This window comes from Octopus bimaculoides, chromosome 5 (assembly GCF_001194135.2).
Source record: "Octopus bimaculoides isolate UCB-OBI-ISO-001 chromosome 5, ASM119413v2, whole genome shotgun sequence".
Lineage (NCBI taxonomy): Eukaryota > Metazoa > Mollusca > Cephalopoda > Octopoda > Octopodidae > Octopus > Octopus bimaculoides.
In genome coordinates this window covers 75,811,170-75,823,577 of record NC_068985.1, presented here as the reverse complement: position 1 = coordinate 75,823,577, position 12,408 = coordinate 75,811,170, and the positions used below count along the sequence as shown (strand labels likewise).

Here is a 12,408-nt window from a genome sequence, read left to right as displayed (position 1 = left end):
AGGCCTGAAATTAGGGGGAGGATAGTCAATTATATCGACCCTAGTATGCAACTGGTACTTATTTTATCAGCCCTGAAAGGATGAAGGGCAAAGTCAACCTTAGTGGAATTTGAACTTAAAATGTAAAGACAGACAAAATACCATTCAGCATTTTGTCCAGCTTGCTAACGATTCTACCACCTCACCACTTTAATAATAATAATAGTTCAAAATTTTCCCACAAGGGCAGCAATTTTGGGGAGGGAGAAGATGAGTCAATTACATCAACCCCAGTGTTTCACTGGCACTTAATTTATCGGCAAGGAAAAGTTGACCCCGACAGATGAAATACTGCTAAGCATTTCATCTAGCGTGCTAATGATTCTGTCAGCTCACCGCCTTAATAATAATAACAATAATAATAATGCATCAGCTTCAATTTTTATTTTTCAGGTTTCTGTAAGGAAATGTTTATGAAGAATAAATAATAAAAATGATGAGTAAATAAGTCACAAAACTGAGTGTAATGCGAGTAGGACTAAAATTGACAACTTGTGCTGCTGTTGTTTGGACAAAGGGCTTATATGAATTGATGGGAGTCCGTACATGAAGGCATTGTATGACTTGTGCATGAGATGACAAGAAAACAGGGTTAACACAAACATAATACAGAGATGATGGCTGAAGTTTGTCAATGTATATTGAAGTTTTAAATGCAGGAAAATAGGTGGATTGTTCTCGAAATGCACAGGATGAAGATCTGTTTAAACAAATCCCTGTCATTGTCCAATAAATCTGTGTCCCACCTTTGTAGGGCCAGCTGATTGTCATAGAAAAAGGTGAAATGTCTGAAAGAGTTAAATTCATTGTGACAAATCTAAGACTTTCCTGTTTACTAAATCTAAATCCATGAAAACTCTCTACAGGATTAGAATGGAGATATAGTTTCTCCAGAGATTTTGCACCTATCAAATCACTTGGTGTGATGTGTGTCAGTTTATTTCCTGACAAATTCAAAATTCGCAGATTGCGTAATGTCTGAAACACATTCTCTTTAATCACAGATACTCTATTCTCCGAGACATTAAGTTCTCGAAGATAAACCATACGACGAAACATGCCAGCATGCAGCTCTTTTAAACGATTATTTTGCAAAAACAAATAACGAACACTTTCACGGAAATTGGCAAATGCATCAGTGTTTATGGATGAAATAAGATTGTCACTAAAATCTGCATAATATATATGGTTGGCACCCATTAATATATTTTTAGGAAGATATTCAAATTTATTCTTGCATACATGAATTTCTCTCAAATTGTCAACTCCTTTAAATGTTTCAAGTTGAAATTCTGATAATAAATTAGCATTCAAAAATAGTTTCCGTAATTTGGGCAATTTGGTAAATGTATTGGGTTCAATTGAAGATATTTCATTGTCATTTAAAGAAAGAATTCTCAAGCTTTTTCCAAATGTTGATAAAGACTCTGGTTTTAATTCTGAAATTCGGTTTCCATCCAAGAACAACTCTTCAAGCTTATCAAGGCCAGCAAATGTGAACATGGCAATTGAATCAATTTGATTACTGTTAAGTTGTAAAGTAGTAAGATGCCTCAAATCAAGAAAGCTATAATCAGAAATCTGAAATATTGCATTGTTAGAAGCATCTAGTATATGGAGAGACTGCAAACCTCGAAAGCTGTTTTGGTAAATTTTTCCAACATTGTTTTTGAAAAGGTATATTCTTTTCAGATTAAGAAGACCAGAAAAGGAATCATTACTGATTGTTTCAATATAGTTACATTCCAAATGCAGTTCTTCAAGTTCAGAAAGCCCTCTTAGTAAATTAGATTTCAATTGTGACAACAGGTTTGCTTGTAAGTTTAATTTGATCAAACTGGTCAGATTACTGAATAAGCCAGGAGTTAATTCCTTAATTTGGTTAACAGCCAAGTTCAGGTGATGAACCTTAGAAAAGTGTTCAAAAATCTCAGTTGGTACAGTGTCGAGTTTATTTTGGCTAAGATCAATATATCGGACTTGTCTGGGAATTTTTTCTGCCATTCTCTTTAACATATCAGGTGTAATACCTTGGTCGTCACAATAGACATAGTAATCCTGCAAGCACTCACACAACAATGGACAAGTAGTTGCCTGTGTGTGGTTGTTACACGGAAACAAAATAAACAGTAGAACAATGATCACTGTGTCAGGAATCCACAGCAATACCTTCATCATCTTCTTCCATTTCACCTGAAATATAAATTTAAAATATTTGTAAGTAACTGTTATATGAGGTAAAATAAAATATCAAATCACAAAAATTGAATAGTTGGATGACAGGAAAAAATTTCCAGGAATGCCTTTTGCATAAAGAACATGTAGTTAAGTGGATCATTTATGAGGGGCTCAGAGAGGAATTTGAAAGTGTACAGAAACTTTGCTTGGAAATTGCTTGATATGGAATACAGTTCAGTTGGTCCGTCAACCTATTCAGACAATCTTATTTGCCATATACAGGATAATAACAGATTACTTACTCTAGTAGCAGTTGTGTAACACATGTAAATGTATGGTGTTATAGGTTTTTAAGACAATTTAATCCCCCAAATCAAGATGCATGTAATTATATTATATATAGACCTTTATGATACTTAATACATATCTGCAGTTTATGTATCACATGGGACTAAGTGTAGAAGGCCTTATGAAAGAGATGACTAAGGACTAAGATATCTGATGCATTGCTGTACTCAAGAAGACCTTGTCCACCACAGCAGAACTGATACCAGTGCTGGTGCCACATAAAAAGCACTCGTGCTGGTGCCACATTAGTAGCACCCAGTACACTCTATAAAGAAAGGCATCATAGAAACCCATGTCAGAACAAACAATGGAGTCTCGTGTAATCCCTGGCTTTACGAGCTCCATTCAAACTGTCCAACACATGCCAGCATGGAAAACGGACATTACATGATAATGATAATGATGATATATATATATACACACACATGCTGTGTGGTAAGAAGCTTGTTTCCCAAACACATGGTTCCAGGTTCAGTCCCACAGTGCGGCACCTTGGGCAAGTGTCTTCTACAATAGCCTCAGGCCGAGCAAAGCCTTGTGAGTGGATTTGGTAGACAGAAACTGGAAGAAGTCCATCACATATATATGCTTCTCCCCTGTTAATTAGCAGTTCGGCAAAAGAAACTCATAGAATAAGTACTGGGGTCAAGTTCTTCAACTAACACCCTTTAAAGTGGTGCTCCAGCATGGCCACAGTCAGAAATGACTGAAACAAGTAAAACAATAAAAGATCACATTATCTTATATCTATTTCAAATATATATATATATATATATATATATATATATATCATTATGATGATGATATATATATACATACAGGTTTACACACATAGATATGCATATATATATATATATACACATATATATGCATATAGATATACACATATATATATATATACATATACACATATTTATACATATATATATACATATATATATATGCATATAGATATACACATATATATATATACATATACACATATTTATACATATATATATACATATATATATATATGTATATATTTATGTATATATATATATATATATACATATACATATATATATATATATATATATATATATATATACATACACACACATACATATATCACTACCAATCAGCCTGACCCACCAGAGCCAAAGCCACATACGTGAGCAATGAGATTGCATGTATAAACAACAATTGCAGCAATGTGACTGACAAAGCCATCAACATCAAATAGTACCTCAGACCTAGCCCTGAATGGCTACCCACCATCTTTAGCTAAACAATGGTGCCTAAAGGACACCAAGGTCAATAAACCCCAGGAGAACTATCATACTCCCAAGTCCAGCATGTGCTTCGTAAAGCTACCACACTTTGAGAACAGAACCACTACAGTGATACAACATGCAGTCTGCAAGGAAGGACTTGACATACAGATAGTGCACACCGACCCTTCCCTGAGAAAAGCTCTGTCCAAGAACAAAACCTCTCACTACACCAAGGAGTGCACATTATCGAACTGCCCCATCACTGACCCTGAATTGTGCCAGAGGACCTATGTTGTATAGAGATCATCTGTGGCAAATGTGGCATATTCTACAAAGGAAGCACAACAAGAAAACTGCATGTACGCATTAAGGAACACATGCAGGCAGACACTTCCATGAAGGAAACATCTATGGAAATGCCAGATACGTGAGTTCTCTGTGCACATCAAGGTAACACAGCAGAACAAGTGCAACCTTAGAATCTCTGAGGCCATCCTCATACACCAAAAGAAAGCTAAGATCAACAATAGAAAAGTGTTACAGGAAGCTAGCTGGTTGCTATAGCAACATCTTTCCACGCACACTCACACACATCAACAACAATTGTCAATTTCTTGAAAATAGTGTCATAACCCCAAAATATCAAATACAAAGTAAGTCTACATTAATTCACATATTTTTCTCATGATTTACCATGCATTTACTTCGCATTGTTTTGGCCTTACCCATGATCCTTTACACAATATATATATATATATATAGGATGGGCTTCTTTCAGTTTCCATCTAAGAACTCCACTCACAAGGCTTTGGTTAGCCTGAGGCTATAGAAGACATTTGTCCCATGCAGTGGGACTGAACACTGAGCAATGTGGTTGGGAAGTAATTCTCTTATTAAACAGCCATGTCTATGCCTATATGTGTCTGTATTTGAATATGTGAATATATATATATATATATATATATAAACAAGCTTATGCACATATAGGTTTCATGTGTATATATATGCCTCCCTTAACATGTGTATGATTATATTTTTTATGTCTTTATATATTTATATGTTGTTGTTGGCACTCCGTCGCTTACGACGTCGAGGGTTCCAGTTGATCTGATCAACAAAACAGCCTGCTCGTGAAATTAACGTGCAAGTGGCTGAGCATTCCACAGACACGTGTACCCTTAATGTATTTCTTGGGGATATTCAGTGTGACACAGTGTGATAAGGCTGACCCTTTGAATTACAGGCACAACAGAAACAGGAAGTAAGAGTGAGAGAAAGTTGTGGTGAAAGAATACAGTAGGGTTCGCCACCAAACTCTGCCGGAGCCTCGTGGAGCTTTTTAAGTGTTTTTGCTCAATAAACACTCACAACGCCTGGTCTGGGAATCGAAACCGCGATCCTATGACAACGAATCCACTGCCCTAACCACTGGGCCATTGTGCCTCCACATATATTTATATATAATTCAGATAATATGCAAGCTTGTGTATATACACACACACACACACAGATATTAAATACAAATAGGTGCAGGTTTGGTGGTGTGGTAAGCACCTTGCTTCCCACCCACAAGGGTCTGAGTTCAGTCCCATTGCATGGCACCTTGATCAAGTGTCTTTTACTATAGCCTCAAGCTGAGTAAAGCCTTATTAAAGGATTTGGTAGATGGAAATTGAAAGAAGCCCACCCCTTTTTGACTGGCACTCAGTCAGTTACAACTGCAAGGGTTCCAGTTGATCAGATAAATGGAACAGCTTGCTTGTGAAATTAACTTGCAAGTGACTGAGCACTCCATAGACACATGTACCTTAACATAGTTCTCAGGGAGATTCAGCTCGACACAGAATGTGACAAGGAAGCCTCTTTGAATTACAAATACAACGTGAAATAAAGTGTCTTGCTCAAGGACAGAATGTGCTACCAGGAATTGAACTTCATGACCATGAGCCGAAAACCCTAACCACTAAGCCTGTAACTTAGTGGTTTGGCAAAGGACAATAATAGACTTAAAAAAAAAAAATAGTAGTGGGGTTGATTTCTTCAGCTAAACCTTTGAAGGGTTCAGTTGATAAAATAATAACCAGTTGAGCACTGGGGTCAATGTAATCAACTTACTTCCTCCCCACCCAAAATTACCGGCCTTTTGCCAAAACTTGAAACCAATATTGTCTAAGCTTTGTTCAGGTCTTATAACAATATGCAGTATTCTTTCAGCTTGGTGCTGTAATAACATTATACAATTTTGTTTGAGTTTTATCTTGTTTGGTCTATATGTATTTATGTTGTAAAGTAATGTTAAGTTTATTTTAGTGTTGTTGCTTTTAGATTGTTCAATGTTGTCTGGTATTGTTTTAATGCTATTCAATGTTGTTTTAGAATTGATTAATGGTGTTTCAGTGACATCTTGTGTTGTAGTAGTTATATTGTTTGGTGTTATTTTTGAAGTATTCAATCAGAGGTACAGCATGGAAAGGTAAGGATAGGATTGGTCACCTCCATTTCTTGTCCCAGATACAAATGTGAAGAGCACAAAATTTCCTCTAACTTGTTAATGAGGGCACCAAAACTGTCTTTACCCAGAGGTACTGAGATTCTTTGTTATACTGTATTGAGTGTCGTGTTAGCCTTGTTTTAGTATTATTGTTAGAGTTGATCAATATTGTTTTAGTGTTGGTCAATATTATTTTAGTATTGCAGGGCAGCAAGCTGGCAGAATTGTTAGCACACTGGGCATAATGTTTATAGGCATTTTGTCCATCTTTACGTTCTGGGTTCAAATTCCACCAAGGTCAACTTTGCCTTTCATCCTATCAGGATTGATAAAGTAGGTACCAGTTGAGCATTGGGGCTGATGTTATCAACTTACCCACTCCTCAGAATTTGCAGGCCTTGTACCAAAATTTGAAACCAATATTATTTTAGTATTGTGCAGTATTATTTTAGTGTTATTCAATAATGTTAAAATGTTACTCAGTGTTATTTTAGAGTTATGTAAGTATTAATAAGTGTTTAACCTCATAAGAAGCTTGCTTCTCAACCACATAGCTCTGGGTTCAATCCTACTGCATGGCACCTTGGGCAAGTGTCTTCTACTATAACCTTGGGTCAGTCAAAGCATTGTGAGTGGATTTGGTGGATGAAAACTGAAAGAAGCCCGTCGAATATATACAAGGGGGTATCAAAAAGTTCCTGAACAAGTTCTCTAATGGGCCAACGGATGGCAGAATACAGCTGCATGTGCAGTTAGAGCTAGCAGTGACCACCATGAGGCAGTATACCAAGTGACATTGCTGTGTTTTCTTCACAAGTTGTGAAATTTGTGTTTGTGATCACGTGTATGCTGTAGTCTGCAATTTTGTCATGGACAGGAAGACAGTGTTAAACTTGGGAAGTCTTTTACAGAGATATTGAGCATGCTTTGGTGATGAGGCAATTGGTCATACGCAATGTTTTGAATAGAACGGGCACTTCAAAAGCAGAAGAATGTTCCTGGAAGATAATGTGCAATCTGGAAGACCTGCCATGAGCGTCACCCTCGGAAATGTGGTATTGTGCATCAAGAATTCATCTCCTAAGGCCAAGCCCTCAATTGAAAGTTCTACTGCAACGTTCAGTGAAAGCAACTGGACCTGTGGAGTGCAAAGAATTGGTTTCTTCATTGAGCTCCCTTCACTTGTAACTTTCTCACCAAAAACAATATATCACTTCCGCATCCACCCTATTCACCAGATTTAGTACCTGCGGACTTCCATCTCTTCCCCAAGGTGAAAATGCAGCTCAAAGGTCACTGTTTAAACACTGTTGTTCAGATCCAAAGTGAATTGCAGAAGGTCCTTGACTTGTTTACAGAAAATGACTTCCAGCCCGGATTCCAAAATCTTTTGATACCACCTTGTCTGTATATACATATAGACTTGTGTGTGTATCTGTGTTTGTCCCCTGCCACAGCTTGACAACCAGTGTTGGTGTGTTTATGGATGTTTAACTTAGCAGTTAGGCAAAGGAGATCAATACAAAATAAGCACCAGACTTAGAGAAAACGTACTAGGGTTGATTCATTTGACTAAACATTTTTCCATGTGGTGCCCCAGTATGGCCTCAGTCCAATGACTGAAACAAGTAAAAGATAGAGGATAAAACCTATTTAAGTGCTGCTCAGTGTTGCTTTAGTGTTATTGTTCAATGATGTAATGCTGCTAAGTGTTTCGGTTGAATTGAATTGTATTTTGTTTGTGTGTGTGTGCGCACGCGTGCACCTGAGTGTTAAATAGATTTCCCCATTATAAGCTGAAATCAGGCTCAGAGTCAATTTTGTTTTCAGTCCTTATGTGATTTGAAATAGGTGTCACCACACACACACACACACACGTGCATATAGTTTTCTATTTTAGAAGATGTACAATATAGGTAACTGTAAATTCAATTCAACTAATTTTGTTTATGCATGAGCTCTAGCAATGTGGTGAAGGTGATGATGATGATCAGTGGAAGGGAGACATTTGTGATAAGAGTACAGAACTCTTCACTCAAAAGGCAATTTTTATATACACACACACACCCACAATGTGTGGGGAAGAAATACAGAGAGAAAATGTGAGAGAGGGGTAGCATAATTTCTTTTTTGGAATAAATAAAAAAAAAAACAAGGTGGACAACAAACTGAAAGGATCACTCATTCATGGTTTAAGTAAGAATGGGAATGTTACATACAGTCAGTGCCCCCCCCCCCACCTGTCCACTCAGTAGTAACCAGGCAACAGAAAAGAATGGAGATGTTAGGTGGGGGGGGGTGTAGTTTATCAAGCTAAAGTTTGACACATAGCCCAGTCCTGCAACAGCCAGACTAAGAGAATTATGATATTGCATTAAAGAACAGAGAGAGAAATTCGAGCAAAGGTTTTGTAGTTCTTAGCAAGCTTAGCTAGCTGTAAGGTAAAGAGAAATGTGTCAGTCAACAGTTTGGAAGTGTTCTGGTGTAGCAACAATCTGAGAAGTTATTTATTATTATCATTATTTTTTTTATCATTTAGTCAGGAGGAAAAGCAGTGCCCATGACCTGTTAAAGGACCTCTGAGATTGGTAGGTGGGAGATATATCCTCCAACCAAAGAGCTGGTCTGAATGTTTATAGAAGAGTGGGCTTCTGAAAGTTCCTAAGATGTTAGGTTATGGTATTAAACTGGACAACAGATTAAGTCTAGAACCCAAACAGGCCTTGGCAGAATCTGAACTCACATATCCAGATTGTCATCTTTATAGTACCTCCAGTTCACTGCCCAGGATTGGCACCTTTTTATCAACCCTAAAACGGGATCTCAGTGTAATTTGAACTCAGACTTTTATCTTTTACTTGTTTCAGTTATTAGACTGCAGCCATGCTGGATCACTACACTCTAGTCTTTTTTTCTTAAAGTTTAGTACTTATTTTCTTGGTCAGTCTTTTTTGCTAAACCACTAAAATACAGGGATGTAAGCACACCAACACAGGTTGTCAAGCATTGGTAGGAAACACACACACACACACACACACACACACACAAAGGATTTATTTCAGTTTCTGTCTACCAAATCCACTCACAAGGTTTTGATTGGCCTGAGGTCATAGTAAAAAACACTCACCCAAGGTTCCATGCAATGCAACTGTATCTGGAATCATGTGGTTGGGAAGTAAACTTCTTTGCACACAGCCACACCAGTATGAAAAACTTGGATAATATTAAGAAATTAAATTGTAATGTAATTTATTATATTGTGATGTGCACCATTTTCTCTCCTATAATAGCACTCTGATCTTCAAGCAGAGAGATAAAGCATGCTTTGGTACATATTCATTGACTATAAGAAATAAGATAGAAAAACCATAAACTTTTACAAACAGTATAACATATCCTAAATTCCAAGTCATTTTTAATCTTGGAATCCTGGGAAAGGCAAAATCTCTTTAAGCCACAATAACAATAACCTATAACTTGAGAGTGTTATTATGCTGTAAATATATCACACATCTGCTGAGCATCTGGTAAAGACACACAGAGTCAGGCTTAAGTTGATCTTTGACATGGGTATATTTATATGCTTATATGTGACTTGTGCACAACAGGGTTGGGTGTCCTTGCTGATTTCAAAATTTTTAGCTTTCCCTTCTTAAAATTGCAGCCATAAATCTATAACCAGGACATTCTAAGATTCCAAGACATTTTAGCATCAAACAGGACAAATTTGCTAACTAGACAGGCCCTTTGAATCAAAACTCTAGTTGTCAAACTGGGATCCAACTCAAACTATACTGTTCCATCTCATCCATCTGTCTGCCCACCTTCTCATCCAACCCATGCAAGCATGGAAAAGTGGATGTTAAAATGATGATGATCATCATCTTCATCAGCAGCAGCAGCATGTCAGGAACTTTTCCAATGTGGCATGGATCAGACAATCTTTCATGAGGTAGCATTCTACAGTTAATGCTTTCCTTGCTGCCAGACCTTTTAGTCACGTATTACAACATGCAGGGGATACGATGTATTGATGCAAAATCCTGGATACAAACAGTAAATGTGTATGTGCAAGAGAGAGAGCTTTCTTGTGTGTGTGTGTGTGTGTGTGTGTGTGTGTGTGTGTGTGCGTGTTTGTGCGTAGCGTGCATATGTGCTAAGCTGAGGTTACTACTTTAAAGCAAATTTAAGAATAAAAATTGAACATTTGCTGATGTGGATGTCCAATACTGAAAGCAGAGTCAAATTTATTGTAAAATTCTTGTTGACGGGCACATTAATGTCTTATTCAACTAGCTCATCATCATTTAACATCCATTTTTGCTGTTGGCATGGGCTGGATGGTTTGACCAGATCTGGTAAGGCCAGGGACTGCACCAAGCTCCATTGTCTGTTCTGGCATGGCTTTTATGGCTGGATGCTCTTCCTAATGCCAACCACTTTACAGAGTGTACTGGGTGCCTTTTATGTGGCTCTTGTACCAGCATGGAGGCACAATGGCCCAGTAGTTAGGGTAGCGGACTCGCGGTCATAGGATCGCGGTTTCGATTCCCAGACCAGGCGTTGTGAGTGTTCATTGAGTGAAAACACCTAAAGCTCCACAAGGCTCCATCAGGGGATGGTGGCGAACCCTACTGTACTCTTCCACCACAACTTTATCCCACTCTTACTTCCTGTTTCTGTTGTACCTGTAAATCAAAGGGTCAGCCTTGCCACACTGTGTCACGCCGAATCTCTCCGAGAACTACGTTAAGGGTACACGTGTCCATGGAGTGCTCAGCCACTTGCACGTTAATTTCATGAGCAGGTTGTTCCGTTGATTGAATCAACTGGAACCCTCGACATCGTAAGCGACGGAGTGCCAACAAACAACAAGTACCAACACTTTTAATGTAGTTCCAGCACAAGTGCTTTTTATGTGGCATCAACACCAGTATCAATTTTGCTTTCTTGAGTACAGCAATGCACCAGACATCTTGGTTCTTAGTTCTAGTTGAATAAGCCATCAGGCAAGTCAACGTGAATTTTACAATACACACACACACACATGTGCATATTTATAATGCACTACACAGTATTATTGGGTATTTCAAAATATAATATATTTTTCTTTAATAAACATAGAATATTCAACTCTCAGTGAATACTTCATTATACAAATTAGACTAATGACATGAAATTAGATTGATTCCCATTTTTATATCTGTGGACTGATAAAAAATTTATTCTGTTCATTTTGTTTACTCCTCACAGTAAGAGAGGTGAAAATTGCATTTTATTAAAAGATATACATGTGTATGTGTGTGTGTGTGTGTGTGAAAATGTTCATGATAGCTGAATTACCACAGATTCACAAGAGTTAAAAAGTGATAATGTTCACAGCCCTTGCTAAAATTATGACAATTGGTCTGTGCCTTTGAAGACCAGTGGAACAAAATATTCCTTGCTCAAAAGCTGGTAAATGCTGGTGACAGGAAGAGGATCTGGCTGTAAAATCCTGCCTTAGATGTGCCCTCATCCAACCCAAGTTAGCCTGTATACATATAATCATCATCATTAAATGATGGCAATGATGATGACAATGATGACAATGATATATTGGGGCAAGTGAAATCGAAATCGAACCAAATTTGATGACTGGCACCTGTGACAGTGGAGCACTAACAGCACCATCCTAGTGTGATCATTGCCAGAGCAGCTGTCTAGCTTCCGTGGCACGTAAAAAGCAAGATTTGAGCGTGATCGTTACTAGCGCCGCCTTACTGGCACTTGTGCCGGTGGCACGTGAAAAAACATTTGAGCGAGGTCGTTGCCAGTGCCACTGGACTGGCTCCTGTGCAGGTGGCACGTAAAAAACATCATTTGAGTGTGGCCGTTGCCAGTACCTCCTGACTGGCCTTCATGCTGGTGGCACATAAAAGCACCCACTACACTCTCGGAGGGATTAGCATTAGGCAGGGCATCCAGCTGTAGAAACTCTGCCAAATCAGATTAGAGCCTGGTGCAGCCATCTGGTTTGCCAGTCCTCAGTCAAATCGTCCAGTGCATGTAAGCATGGAAAGCAGACGTTAAATGATGATGACAATGATGATATAT

General features: G+C 38.0%; 1 protein-coding gene across 10 annotated transcripts in view; it reads right to left on the bottom strand.

The window, feature by feature from the left end:
* Nucleotides 1-408: 408 nt before the first annotated feature.
* The window catches only part of LOC106873989 (leucine-rich repeat-containing G-protein coupled receptor 4), a 115,567-nt gene continuing 103,567 nt past the window's right edge, over nt 409-12,408 (bottom strand). For 8 of the 10 annotated variants that reach the window (XM_052967790.1, XM_052967787.1, XM_052967791.1 and 5 more), the window contains one exon: nt 409-2,232. In XM_052967790.1, coding sequence (XP_052823750.1) covers nt 451-2,232 — 1,782 coding nt within the window. In that variant the 3' untranslated portion in view covers nt 409-450. Of the gene's footprint in view, nt 2,233-9,439; nt 9,656-12,408 lie in introns of all 10 variants that reach the window. The other 2 variants (XM_052967792.1, XM_052967793.1) reach the window with 1 other exon arrangement.